This window comes from Tauraco erythrolophus, chromosome 13 (assembly GCF_009769465.1).
Source record: "Tauraco erythrolophus isolate bTauEry1 chromosome 13, bTauEry1.pri, whole genome shotgun sequence".
In the NCBI taxonomy this organism is placed as follows: Eukaryota; Metazoa; Chordata; class Aves; order Musophagiformes; family Musophagidae; genus Tauraco; species Tauraco erythrolophus.
In genome coordinates, this window is record NC_141477.1 from 591,657 (window position 1) to 604,837 (window position 13,181).

General features: G+C 54.1%; 2 protein-coding genes across 2 annotated transcripts in view; one reads left to right on the forward strand and one right to left on the reverse strand.

Annotated features, from left to right (window-relative positions):
* Positions 1-4,997, reverse strand: part of OPHN1 (oligophrenin 1) — a 58,661-nt gene extending 53,664 nt beyond the window's left edge. The window contains exon 1 of the mRNA XM_086619958.1: positions 4,843-4,997. Within this exon, the coding sequence (XP_086476084.1) occupies positions 4,843-4,996 (154 nt within the window). The 5' untranslated portion in view covers position 4,997. The remainder of the gene's footprint in view (positions 1-4,842) is intronic.
* A 707-nt stretch (positions 4,998-5,704) lies between these two features.
* On the forward strand, positions 5,705-12,577 carry YIPF6 (Yip1 domain family member 6). Its single transcript, XM_086619577.1, has 7 exons — positions 5,705-5,751; positions 6,645-6,773; positions 7,294-7,372; positions 7,781-7,823; positions 10,325-10,450; positions 10,551-10,708; positions 11,269-12,577. Exons 1-7 carry the CDS (start codon positions 5,713-5,715, stop codon positions 11,385-11,387), a joined length of 693 nt encoding a protein of 230 aa, XP_086475703.1. The 5' UTR covers positions 5,705-5,712; the 3' UTR covers positions 11,388-12,577.
* The last annotated feature ends 604 nt before the right edge of the window (positions 12,578-13,181 follow it).

Here is a 13,181-nt window from a genome sequence, read left to right on the forward strand (position 1 = left end):
AGCGAGGAGTGCCGAGCTCGGCTTTTGGGGGCGAGCGAAGCAGTCCCAGAGCAGTGCTGGCCCATGGAGTGCTGAGGAAGACACCAGCTGGCCACTGCAGCCCTGGGGAGGAAGGCTAATCTCCCAGCCATGGGTCAGCTTCAGCACAGCCAGCGCGACGTGCGACGTGCAGGACCAGCACCGTCACGTGGCACTGCCAGCGACTCTGCACACTCCTGGCACGGAAAAGAAGGGATGCAGCCAACTTTACAACAAAAATAACTCATATTTCTGTCTCAAAGCAATTTATTTGCTATCACTGACTTTCACACCCAAGATTATTACAAGGGAACGATATTTTTCTCTGCTTTAGGCAGTTTCATTTCTCATTTGGTACAACCTTATACTTAGTTGCCTTACGGTGTCCTACGTACAGTCAACTGCCGGGGGCTTTTGAGCCCGCTTCGGCGGCGCACGGAGGCGGCAGCACGACTGCAACCGCACGAGGACCTGCACGGCTCTCGGGAGGGCTTCAGCTGCGGTGTTCTAGTCACATTATCAGAGCTGGGCGGGTGGGATGGAACCAGCTTCCCTTAATCCCTCGAAAGGCAAGAGGAGTTTAAGGCAGTGAAGCGCAGCCCTCATTCGGGTACCAGCCCCACTCCAGACAGAGCCCTGAAGCACCATGTGCCCTGCAGAAGGGGAAGCCGAGGCACGCAGCGGGCCGAGGGCAGCTGGAGGTGCCCCCTCCGCAGCACGACTACCACCCCGAGCACACGCCTTCCCGCTCGCGTGGGCTGGGGCAGCCGGGGAAGGGCTTTCTGCAGCCCCCGGGCAAGCCTCCTCCGACGCACGTGCTGTGGGGCAGCACGAGGCACGGCTGCTGCTGGAGCCCTCCTTCAGCCTGCGCCCCACGCCGGAGCTGCTCTGGCTTTGCCCCACCACAAACCCACAGAAATGGGGCTTTCCAGGGACGGTTCCCAGTGCTGGCCCAAGCCGCGCCGGGCAGAGCACTCCCTCCTGCTTCTCCCTGCAGAGGAACGGAGGCGGGAAGCCCTGCTGCCTGGGAAAGCACTTATCCCACAGCCCTGGCTGCGCTTCCAGCCTCTCCCCAGGTTGGGGAAGGAAAGGGAGCGGAAGGGAAGTTCAGCTTCTCATTAGAAACGTGAAGAGGAGCCGAAGTTGGCTGACTCCTGCAGAGGAGCGGCAGCTTGGAAGTGGATGAAGTACTTCACCAAGGCCCACATCCCTCTGCCATGGTCTCCCTCTGGGAGATCCAGAGCGGCAGTTTCAGCTTGGCAGCCAGCGGGAGCAACGCTCCTGACCTGTGTCGACAGACGGACTCCCCAGCAGGGACAATCCCCGGCAGATCTCCATGCCACGGCATCTCTTGTGGGAAGCGGGGACCCACCTCTCCTCCTCTCCAGGACAGCTGGTGGGCACCCACAAGCAGGGTCCCCACGAGCCTTCACTCATCTCCTTAAGAAAGCGGCAGGCACCCGCACCATCCATGTGTGCCACACATGGGAATCACTTAGGGAAGGGGATTAAACGACACTTCATCCAGATCAACAGGATTTCTCCTCTGAGGATGGGCCCAGGTCACAGTGAGCCTCAAGACCACTGGGCATAAACACCAGTAAGTCAGTCCGGAGTAAAGACACGGCTGCCTTAAAGCTGCTCCCCACAGCACACCGCAGCCAGGTCACACTCACAGCGATTCACCGCTCTGCACCACCCACCATCGACACGGACGGGCTTAAAACTGGGAGACAGAAGGGGGTACGTGCATGTGTAAAACAAGCAATCCATTTAATTACAACACTGCACCTACCAGCTAGACGTACACCACTGGAGGCATTTAGTATTCCGCATTTACAATTTCACGGTACTTGAAGGACTTGTTTAAAAAATTTGCACTTGAGTTCACATATTAATTTGCGACGATTATTAATTCACCATAATATGATTATGGTGAATTAATCTACCAGTAAAAGGGCTACAAAAAAGTCAAAAGACATCCAAAAAATCTCCAAATAGAAGTCACTGAAGTAGCACTTACTAGACGTTGAACGCCTACTTGTGCTGCTGACATAATAAAGCAATACCAAGTGGGTTTCTTGGTTTTTAGCTTCTAGAGACTCTGCTAGAACACTCCTAACATTTTACCACGCAGGAGGGAGGCTGAGACAAGCTTAACGGGCCGGACACTTTCCATGAGAACACTACCAGCAACCAAGAAAAGAACAACAGACGTGCTCCTCATATCCCAGACAACTCAAACCGCTCGGCTCCATCCCGCACAGGAACCGAAGGTCCTGCAGAGCTCCACGTAAGTCACGCTCACTTTTTTTCCCTATTACTTGGCAAGTGGAAAATAAAAGACGACTTGAGGCAGCCTCAGCTTTTTTTAGTCTCAGCACGGACTGTGTTTATGGCAGATCACGTAAAGCCCAGCAGACTCTATCTTCCTGCGATGGGGAACGGCGTTTCTTTTCTTGCAGCCTGCACGAGCGCTGCTGCGCTCGCACCATTCGCGCGGCCGCGCGCGTTCGCATCCAGACCGCGCTGCGCCCGAGTCTTTTGTTCGGCGGTTTCCATCACCGCGTCAGCTGGAGCGCCCGCCAGCTGGAGACAGCAGGTGTCGGACGTTTCGACAAGCCCCAGCAAAACGCGGGATCGATTTGCTTTAAATCTCACAGTAGCATTTATTCATTAATTAATCAGCAAACACGCAGACACAATATACATCTGCAAAGTCACCAGAGGGCTGGACTCGGTGCAGCGAGTCGATACCTGGGAACGGTTTGGCCAAAGGTTTAACCAAGAGGGTCCCTCACCCATTAAAAGCGACAGGACCCCTGGACAGATAACAGGTCCAGTCGGAACTATCACAATAATTAAGCCTTTACCCTTGACGAAGAGATCTCGCTCTCTCTCCTGGTGTGACTACCATCACCTTTGCTTCCCCACTGCAGAGGGACACATCCATCCCACAGCACAGCCCAGGGGCAGAAACAGATCGCCACCCGCCGCTGACACCGACGGGGCAGTGGCACTTACCAGCCAGCAGCCCAAGGTGTTTGGGCAACGGACAGTGAGCAGCCCCAAATTCCACGGTCCCACATGGACAGGATTCACATTTTTTTCTAAAATTATCTGTTAACTAAAGGGGAGGGGGTGAATCCCGAGGAGCTGATGGAAGCCCAGGGGGGTATCGGCCCCAGCCCACGCCCCTGCCTCCTGGCTCAGCTGCACTTTCCAAGCACAAAACCACCCCCACAGTATTTCAGGCAAGAAATTTGAGGTTCTCTAGGTTCTGGGGGGTTATCCATGCTGCCTGGGTGTGTTCAGTTTCCTTCTACTTCTCGCCTTCCTCCTTCGCCAGTCTGGCTGGGACGGGTCTGCTGACCCAGCAAAACCCCTTACTTTGCCACCCCGAGTGCAGCACTGCAGTTTACAAACACTAAAAAGGGAAATGGTTTTGATTGAAGCGATGAAGAAAGAGACAAGTATTTACCTTAACAAGCAGGCTTGTTAAAATCCCTCTGGTGTTTGGTGTTTTGTTCGTTTGTTTGTTTTTCCCTGGACTGAGCAGAGATTTGGGATTTTTCTGTAGTACATTTGAGTGCCTTACAGCCCTGTGACGTCTGCTGTTTCAGTCGTATTAGCTTTGTCTTCACTGTTTTCCAGATGGGCAAACACGGGCTATTGCAGCCATGGCCTTGCTAACAAGGAAGCTCTGAATGATTCTTAACAAAAGGGCAGCAGCTAAACCCATTAATACCAGCTAAAAACCAACCAGCTGGCAAGAAAAACAGCGTATGATCAGGGTCTGCCCCGCGGATTTTTTTATTTGTCTTCACTTGGCCCGGCGGAAGCGCGGCGTGCATAGCTGCTGTGCTGTCATACGCTCTGGCTGTATTTTAATGTACATTTTAAAAAGCGGAGAAGATGTGACAGAAAACACAGGGAAAGCACATCTACAGCTCTTGGAGGAAAAAAAAAGTCGGTGAAGCGTTACACACGCAGCACTGTGTGGTTTCTGGTGACACAACCTGCTCCAGGTACCTCTGATGGTCCCACTCCGTAATTCTGAGCAAGCAACTCCCTTAAAGTCAACACTGAAACGTACATTTCATTGTAAAAAATTCTCATCGTTGTTAAAAAAAACCCAAACCACATTAAACCACAACAAAAGGAAGAATAAAGACTATTTCTGGATGGAGCCCTCTCGCTCTCGCAGCGGGCCACCCCAGGGAGCAGGGCTGGGTGACGAGGTGACCTGTGCTGCCCCGGCCATCCTCCGCCCGCGCTTCGGTGAAGCAAAATAACCAGGCGGCGGCCCCAAACACGAGATTATTCTCGTTAAACGACGGCGGTGCCTGGGCGAGCTCCTGCGCAGCGTCCAGCACCCACCGGTGCCCTGCGCAGCCGGTGCCCTGCCAGCCGGCGGTGCCAGCCCGGCTCGCCCGGACGGTGGAGTCTGAGCCGCCCCCGCGCTGGGGCAGCTCCGGACGGACCCCCGGGCGCGGCGGGGGCAGAGCGGGCTGCCCGGGGGCTGCCAGCCCCCCCCGGCCATGACGGCAGCTGCCAGGCGGCTGTGCGGGAGCCAAGCCGAAGGTGGCTCCCAGAAACACGTCTGCAGGGCGCGTCGACGGAGAAATCCCCCCGAGCCCGCGCGGAGAGGCACCGGCGCCCCGCTGCTCCCGGGGCAGCCCCAGAGCAGCCCCGTCCCACCTCCGGCACCGGCACCGAACGGCACACGGCTGGCACCGCCGCTGAAGGGCAGGGCAGGACGCGGAGCCCGGGCCCTTCCCGTCCCTTCCCGCTGCCCGCGGCCGCCGCCGCCGCCCCGCTCACCCCGTATGGCGGCGATGAGCGCGTTGCCGTCCTTGATCACCTCCTTGATGAACTTGTTGGTCCTTTCCAGCTCCTGCTCGTAGCACTTGAGCCGCTCTCGGAAGTCGGGGCTGTCCAGGTAGCAGTCGCTGAACTCCAGCGGCGGGTGCCCCATGGCTCCGCGGCGGCCGCTCCTCCCGCTGCCGGCACCGCCGCGCTGCGGGGCGGGCGGGCGGGCGCGCGCGGCTACGGCGCCCTCCCTCCGCCCTGGGCGCCCCGCTCCGCGACCATGCCGCCGCCCCGGCGGGCACCGCCCCCGGCCCTGCCCCGGGAGGACTCGGGCGAGCGGAGCCTCCACCGGCCCCGGGAGCGCCGGGCCGCGCTGCTGTGGGGCGGGCTGCGCCGAGCGCTCGGCTGGCGGAGACCCCCGCCCCGCCCGACCCCCGCTTCCGGCCGCTCCGTCGCTGCCGGGACTTGTAGTTCTGCGGCGCCGGGCGCGGGCAGCCCCCGGGGCGGAGCGGTGTCCCCTGCGGGGCGGGCGCGGACCCCCGCGGCGGTCGCTAACGGAGAGGGTCCATTCAGCGCTCAGTACCGGGGCCCGCCTCTCCGTGTAACACGGCAGACGCCGAGAACGCCCCGCGGCTGCGGGGGAGCCCGCAGCGGAGCGGGACCGGGACCGGGAGCGGGACCGGGACCGGGAGAGGGACCGGGAGCGGCGGGCGGGGCCAGACGGGCCCTGCGCGGCGAGGGCGCCCCCTGCCGGCGGGGCGGGGCGGGGCGGGGAGGCGGCCCCGGGCGTTGCCACGGACGCGCCGGCGGCACGTGACGCGCGACGGGCGCCGCGCGCAGTGATGACGCGCGCACGGTCTCCACGTCGCCCAGGCAGCCAAGATGGCGGCGGCGGAGGGGAGCGGCGCCGGGGGGCCGCTGGTGAGCGGGGCGGCGGCAGCGGGCGGGCGTCTCCGGTCCGTCCCGGCGGGTCGCGGAGCGCGCAGGCGGGGCGGCGGCGCTCGGCCGCGGGACGGGGGCTGCGGCTGCGGCGGGGGGCGCGGCCCGCCCCGGCCTGTGCCGGTTCGGAGAGCGCCCGGCGGCGCCGCGGGACCTGCGGGCGCTCTGGGCTGCCGGTGCCGCCGGCGCTCGAGTGCGGGGGTGCGCGGCCGCTCGGCGCTCCGTCTCCGAAGCAGGAGAGGGGCGGGAGCGGGGCTGGGGGCCGCGGCGGCCGCTGCTCGCACGGGGCGCAGGGGCAGGGATGGGGGCCGGGAGCCGCCGGGCTCCTGCCGCTCCCCCCGAGCTGCCTGCCCGGTCTGCCCTTGGAGGTTACCGTGGGGCTGGTGGGACTGGTCGGGCTGTTCTCTGTTTGCTCCCGTCTCGGGTAACTCCAGCCCTTTAACCCTCCGTGTGCCGGAGAAGATCCGTTTTGTTGACGTTCGGCACTGGGGCGGCGGTGTCGGTGGTTTCTCAGGAGTTGGTTCCTGGTGAGTCCGTGAGAGACAGCGGGCTGGGGCCGTCGGGCACTCCACAAACCACAAACAAGGCTTTTGCCTCTCTCAGCTCTGGCTGGCTGAATAGGGGACTGGAAGCAGGTCAGTGGGAATTCCTGCAGGAAACAGGAGTGCTCGTGCACGTGTGCTCAGCTCGTTAGACCGCGAGCTGTGGGAAGCAGGCAGGTGAGGGCTGGGCTCTCTTGTTGGCTGTGTTCTTCAAGTGTTGTGTCTTTGAGTCCTGAGCAGTTGTTCTCTTCCTAAACCCGGCTGAAAAACACCTGGAGTGAGTATGAGCTGGTTGGTGGTTCTTCTTTTCTGAAAGTTTTAAAAAACATTTAGTTTGCAGGTCTTGCAGATGTGTCCATATCTGAAGATATTCCAGTGGAAGGGGAGATTACTGTTCCCGTTGGCTCTCGCTCTCCTGATGAAGACTACTCCACACTGGATGAGCCCGTTAAGGATACTATTGTGAGTCTGTGCCTGTGTAAAACGTGTGTTTTGCTGATACCTTTGGCCGACTGTTGTGTGAAAACTCTATTTTTGCATAGCTCTACTTGACTTGTACTTCGGCGTAGGTTTGGGGTACTTTTTCAGAACTAGCCATGTAACGTGAATCCTCGCAGGTCAAAAAATACCTGAATCATGGCCCCAAAGTTTCTCTGTAATCTCAAAGTCTTTGCGAGGGCAGAGGCCTCAGATGGAGCGTGGGATAAAGCTCCCTGACTAATAGGATTTCCCATTAATTTTTCTTTTCCGAGAGGAGCAAACAAGTTATTTTTCTTAGTTGGGTGTTATTAAAGGATATAATATTGTGGTGGTTTAGGAATATAGAAAAAGTAGGCATTGCTTGTTGCAGAGGAGGCTACAGAAGTTTTTGGTTGGATCCTGTCTGGATTTACCATCGATACTTCTTTGCTTCTGTCTCTGCTTTTGGTTGTGATCTGCAATTTTTGTGGAGGAGTGAGTTAGTTTTACTCCGTTGTTTCAGATGAGGGACCTGAAGGCCGTTGGGAAGAAATTTGTCCATGTGATGTATCCGAAGAAGAGCAGCACGCTTCTCAGAGACTGTACGTATGAGAAGATTTTCAAAATCTTCAAAGGCTGTTTACCAACAGACTTTGCCTGCATGGGAAAAGGAAGAGTTCAGTGGAACAGGGATTCGGAAGTGTCTGTTCCGCGTTTCTTCTGTCGTTGTAGAGTGCTGAGCAGCCAGGACGAAATATCAGAGCGTTACCAGAGCTCTTGACAAGGGGAACACATGCCAGAATATGTAGAACAAATAGTCATAGCAGTTGGCTGTTTTGGAATGAATTGTATTATGGAACATGGCGTAAGATGCTAAATAAGAAAATTATAAGGATGTGTGATATGGAAAATGATCCTTCGGGAGTAGGAAGAAGTGCTTTATTACTGCCAGGAAATGGAACTGAGCATCATTCTGTGATATTTATGATTTATTTTTCCTTTACCTGCAGGGGATCTTTGGGGCCCTTTGGTGCTTTGTGTCTCGCTCGCACTGTAAGTACTCAGAGTGGGCGGATTTGCATTTTTATCTTTACATTGGAGAAAAGAGGAATTAAAAATTTCTGAATACGTGTGTTGAGATCAGGTTCCTCTGATCCTTCTCTGGTCTTCTGCAAACACTGCCTGTTTGGGTTTCCTTATCAAATGTGTTTGTGACACTTCAAGCCCATGAGGGCCTCTCGTCTTTAGATTTAGGGGTGAACTCTTCCTAGTCCCCGATCTGAGGAAGGATTTTACTGGAAGGTATCCTGGTTCACATTGTCCTTGATTCTAATGTGTTCGGCCGACTCTGGCCCTAACCTGCAGCCAAAACCTCTAAGAGCTGCAGTGTACGTGCTACGTGTCCTGGAGAAGCAATGGAAAAAGAGGGGCTGCTGTAGTAGCTCATAGGTGGGAGATGGTGGTGGCTCCCAGGAGCTTCCGCAGCTCTGCTGGAGCGTGTGTGTGCAGATCTGCCGGGGACAGCATGGAAATGTTGGTGACATCTGTCAGCTAATCGAGGTGGAGCTATGAACTGGCGGATGAAGTTGCTAAGCCACTCTCCATCGTATTTCAGAAGTCGTGGCAGTCTGCTGAAGTTCCCACCGACTGGAAAAGTGGAAACACAGCCCCCATCTTTAAAAAGAAAAAAAAAGAAGATCTGGGGAACTACAGGCCAGTCTGACCTCTATGCCCAGCAAGATCATGGAGTAGATCCTCCTGGCAACTGTGCTAAGGCACATGGAAAATAAGGAGGTGATTGGTGACAGACAACATGGCTTCACTAAGGGCAAATCCTGCCTGACTAATTTGATGGCCTTCTGTGATGAGGTCACAGCATTGGTGGATAGGGGAGGAGCAACTGACATCATCTACCTGGACTTGTCCAAAGCGTCTGATACTGTCCCACACCACATCCTTGTCTCTAAACTGGAGAGACGTGTTTTTGATGGATGGACCACTCGGTGGATAAGGAATTGGCTGGATGGTCGCACTCAAAGGGTTGTGGTCAACGGTTCAATGTCCAAGTGGAGGCCAGTGACGAGTGGTGTTCCTCAGGGGTCAGTACTGGAGCCAGTGCTGTTTAACATCTTTGTTGGTGACATGGACAGTGGGATCGAGTGCACCCTCAGCAAGTTTGCAGATGACACCAAGTTGTCTGGTGTTGTGGATACGCTGGAGGGAAGGGATGCCATCCAGAGGGACCTTGACAGGCTGGAGAGGTGGGCCTGCGAGAACCTCATGAAGTTCAACAAGGCCAAGTGCAAGGTCCTGCACTTGGATTGGGGCAATCCCAAGCACAAGTACAGGCTGGGCAGAGAATGGATCGAGAGCAGCCCTGAGGAAAAGGACTTGGGAGTGCTGGTGGGTGAGAAGCTCAACATGAGCCGGCAATGTGCGCTGGCAGCCCAGAAAGCCAACCGTGTCCTGGGCTGCATCCAGAGCAGCGTGGGCAGCAGGGCGAGGGAGGGGATTCTGCCCTTCTCCTCTGCTGTCGTGAGACCCCACCTGGAATACTGTGTTCAGCTCTGGAGTCCCCAACACAAGAAGGACATGGAGCTGCTGGAGCGGGTCCAGAGGAGGCCACGAAGATTATCCAAGGGCTGGAGCACTTCTGCTGTGGAGACAGGCTGAGAGAGTTGGGGCTGTTCAGCCTGGAGAAGAGAAGGCTCCCAAGAGACCTTCCAGTAGCCTTCCAGTACCTAAAAGGGGCCTACAGGAAAGCTGGAGAGGGACTTTTTACAAGGGCATGTAGTGATAGGACAAGGGGCAATGGATTTAAACTGAAAGAGGGGACATTTAGATTAGAGATAAGAAGGAAATTCTTCACTCAGAGGGTGGTGAGGCACTGGCACAGGTTGCCCAGAGAAGTTGTGGCTGCCCCATCCCTGGAAGTGTTCAAGGCCAGGTAGGATGGGGCTTTGAGCAACCTGGTGTAGTGGAGGGTGTCCCTGCCCATGGCAGGGGGGTTGGAACGAGATAATCCTTGAGGTCCCTTCCAACCCAAACCGTTCTGTGGTTCTGTGTGCTCAGTGTACAGAAACCATTCGGTAAAGTGTTGGTAAAGCTTTGGCAGAAGTAGACAGTGTCATCTAAATATTCAAATCAATGCCTGCTCGCTTTCCCAGGCTTTGTGCTGTTTGTATCCTGTAGGTATTAGGAGCTTTCGTTAAGGCTTATGTGGTTTATCATGCTCTACACTGCCTGCTTTGATAGGTTACCAAACTTCTGATACTTCAATTTTTGTCTTTTAGCCTGTTGTCTGTGGTTTTATTCTCCTCTAAATGCTTACACAGCCCTCAAAACAAGTAAACAAAGGGACCGAAACGCCCCCAGTTGAGCCACAATTGTTTTTCTTTCCTATACAAAATGGAGGATACTACTGAAAATAAGAAAACAGATGAAAGATGATCGGTGTGCAGCCTAACTGGGGATCAATGTTTTGGGCTCCTATTCTGTCATCTACTCCAAGTCATCGATTGCTAATGACTCCGTTTGTCTGTTCCCCACAACAGGATGCTCCAGGGTGGATCAGCAGACAGTAAAGACGATGGAGGACCTCAGTTTGCCGAGGTCTTTGTCATCATCTGGTTTGGTGCCGTTGTCATCACGCTAAACTCCAAGCTTCTCGGAGGAACGATGTGAGTGCTGGTTCTTTTAGCAGCCGTTCGAACGCTGCCACGCGTGGCGTTTCGGCAGCGCTTCGGTTTGACTGCCTTTTGCCCGCTTCTGCCTCTCCAGATCCTTCTTTCAGAGCCTGTGCGTGCTGGGTTACTGTGTCCTGCCCCTGACAGTCGCGATGCTGGTGTGCAGGCTGGTGCTGCTGGCGGGTTCTGGGACCGTCAGCTTCATTATACGTCTCGTCGTGGTCGTAGCTATGTTTGGTTGGTCAACCCTAGGTGAGTACCTTTTGGTGCGTGCACCGAGTAGCAGGATGCTCGAGACCACGGATCTGCCCGCGTTCCGTTGGGTCAAGCCAATAGACACTGTGGCTGAAGGTGTTTCCTGGGCGGCTGAGGTGTTGTAGATACAGTCCTTCCAGTGCTTGTGCTGGCAGAGCTTCAGCCTCTGCCTCTGTTGATTTTCGTGGTCATGTGCAAATTGCCCTTGGCAGAGGGACGATGATTTAATATCGAACCCCGTGTGAGGCTACGGAGTATTTCCTTGTGTGATCGGTTAGAAATGCTGTTAGAAAGTGCTGATTTCGTACAGATGCATTTGCTTTATTTGTCTTGTTCTTAGCCTGTGAGTCTGGCTCTTGTTACAGAACATTATCATACAGAAAGATAAATGCTGATTAAAGAAAGTTTTAATTGGTGATTACAGACCGTTGGTATTGAGCAACGGATTACTCTGTTTTCAACATAACTGTAACGCAGATCCCAGTTAAAACTTGCTAACACCTGCAGTGGATCTTAAACTTTTAGCTTTGTGCCCAAGTGTTTTTCTTTTCCACCAGCATCTACAGCTTTCCTGGCAGACAGTCAGCCCCCGAACCGCAAGGCGCTTGTTGTGTACCCCATCTTCCTCTTCTACTTCGTCATCAGCTGGATGATTCTCACCTTCACACCTCAGTGATCCCCGAGCAGAAGAGACTCTCTGATACGGACTGACGTTTTTTCATGAACGCTGCAGTTAGTCGTTGGCTTTATCTCTTCCTAATTTATATATAGAGATATTGTAAAAAGGCAGGTTATGGGATAAAGCCAGAGAACTGCAAAAACTGGTCGTTTGTGTGTCCCTCTTTTTGAAAGACAGAGGTCCAGCTGCCGAGGGGTTTGTTATTTAGCCCTGCTGTTGTGTTAAATAAAAAATGCCTACTGTGACAGGGATTGCTCCGCCTGAGGAATGGCACGGGAGATCCTGGAATTTCCAGATGTTGGATAGATGAAGATGAAGTTACAGGATCGCACGACCTGGCAGGATTCTTGGTCGTGCTTGGATTCTCAGTGAAGATGAATATGCCTTATGAAATCATAGAACTCCATTGCTGTTCTGTGTTGGGTGGGGAGGAAATGTGTTGGACTCGTTTTTCGTTCACTTCCAGAGTGGTGAAATGCCCATAAAGTGCATCGTGGGACTGTGAGCTTTCACACTGAAATCGGATTTCAGCAAAAAATCGGTTGGGTCCATTTTTGCAGTTAATTGGAGCTGAGCGGGAGGGAACCACCTTTGCTCATATTCTCGTGTGTTTCTGTTCATCCCTTTGTGTGTCAAGAAAGCGTTTCAGCCAAATCCCTTCGGCACGACAGTTACGCTGGCTAATCTGTGTGTGGGGTGTGTGAGAGGGAGTGTGTTTAACACTGGATAGTTGCAAATCTTTTCATGTGACCTTAGATCAGAGAGTTAAAAGTCCTGGAGAAACAGTCAAGACTGGTTTGCAACAGGGACTAAGCTATCACTCTGCATATTGGGAATGGAAATTGTCTGGAGAGCACAGAGTAAAGTGTGTATATATACGTATATGTTAAAAAAAAAAAAAAAAGAAAAATAAGTTTGTGAAGTAAGTTGAGGTTTTAGTGTGTAAGGTGTTTGGGTGCTAACGTCCCATGCCAGGACTTGTGCCTGAAAGTTTTAGAACAAGTTGGAGGAAGGAAACTTAAGTCATGGTGAAGGTGGTGGCTGCTATGAAGTAGGATGCGAATTCCAGTCTTAACTGGCTGTATGTGTCTTTTCCTTCGGCTGTTTCCGTGGACAGCTTTTCGACATAAATGTGTATGAATTTGCGTATCGTTTCTTTGTACTTGCAATGAGATGTGCGAAACTTTTCTGTAGGTTGGTTTTTCTTTTTGCTTAATACTTTTTGTAGAAGGAGAGGAGGCTTTCTTCTCCCGTTCCCGGCAGGTGCGCTGATGTACCAGTCCTGGAGACCCCCGCGCAGGTGGACAAGTGTGTCCCTTCCATTTCGGCACAGGGACTGGGACCTGGAGAACTGCTTTTTGAAAACTGTACGGAAATTATTTATGTTGTCCAGTATTTTCAGAAAGCGATCCAAGAGGAGAACTTTGAAACATCTGGGGGCGAAAAAGCTGCTGTTAAAGTGTCACTTTTCCTGAAAATGAGCGTTGTATTTCCTTTTTCCTGTAGTGATGCAGACAGAGCTGAGAGCGATGTGCCTGGGTCCTGCCGAGGTGTAAATATGCCGAATTTTTATTTATATTTATACATAAAAGTGCAGTTTCTGCTAGAAACACTCTGAAGTGTTTGACAGTTGGGATGGAAATGTCTGAATACACAGATTAAAACACGCTTTTGCATTTCCGGGAGCGTGGAGAAGAGGGGAGGAAGAATCCGTGCCTGTGGGCAGGGACGCAGCACGGAGCAGCCGTTCCCGGCGATCCCGGGGGAGCTGGGCCGTTCCCGGTGCCCTCC

Coding starts and splice junctions, on each gene's coding strand:
- YIPF6 (XM_086619577.1), top strand. CDS start 5,713: ATGGCGGCGGCGGAGGGGAGCGGCGCCGGGGGGCCGCTG. Junction 7,824..10,324: donor CTTTGTGTCTCGCTCGCACT/GTAAGTACTCAG, acceptor TCCCCACAACAG/GATGCTCCAGGGTGGATCAG. Junction 10,709..11,268: donor GTTTGGTTGGTCAACCCTAG/GTGAGTACCTTT, acceptor CTTTTCCACCAG/CATCTACAGCTTTCCTGGCA.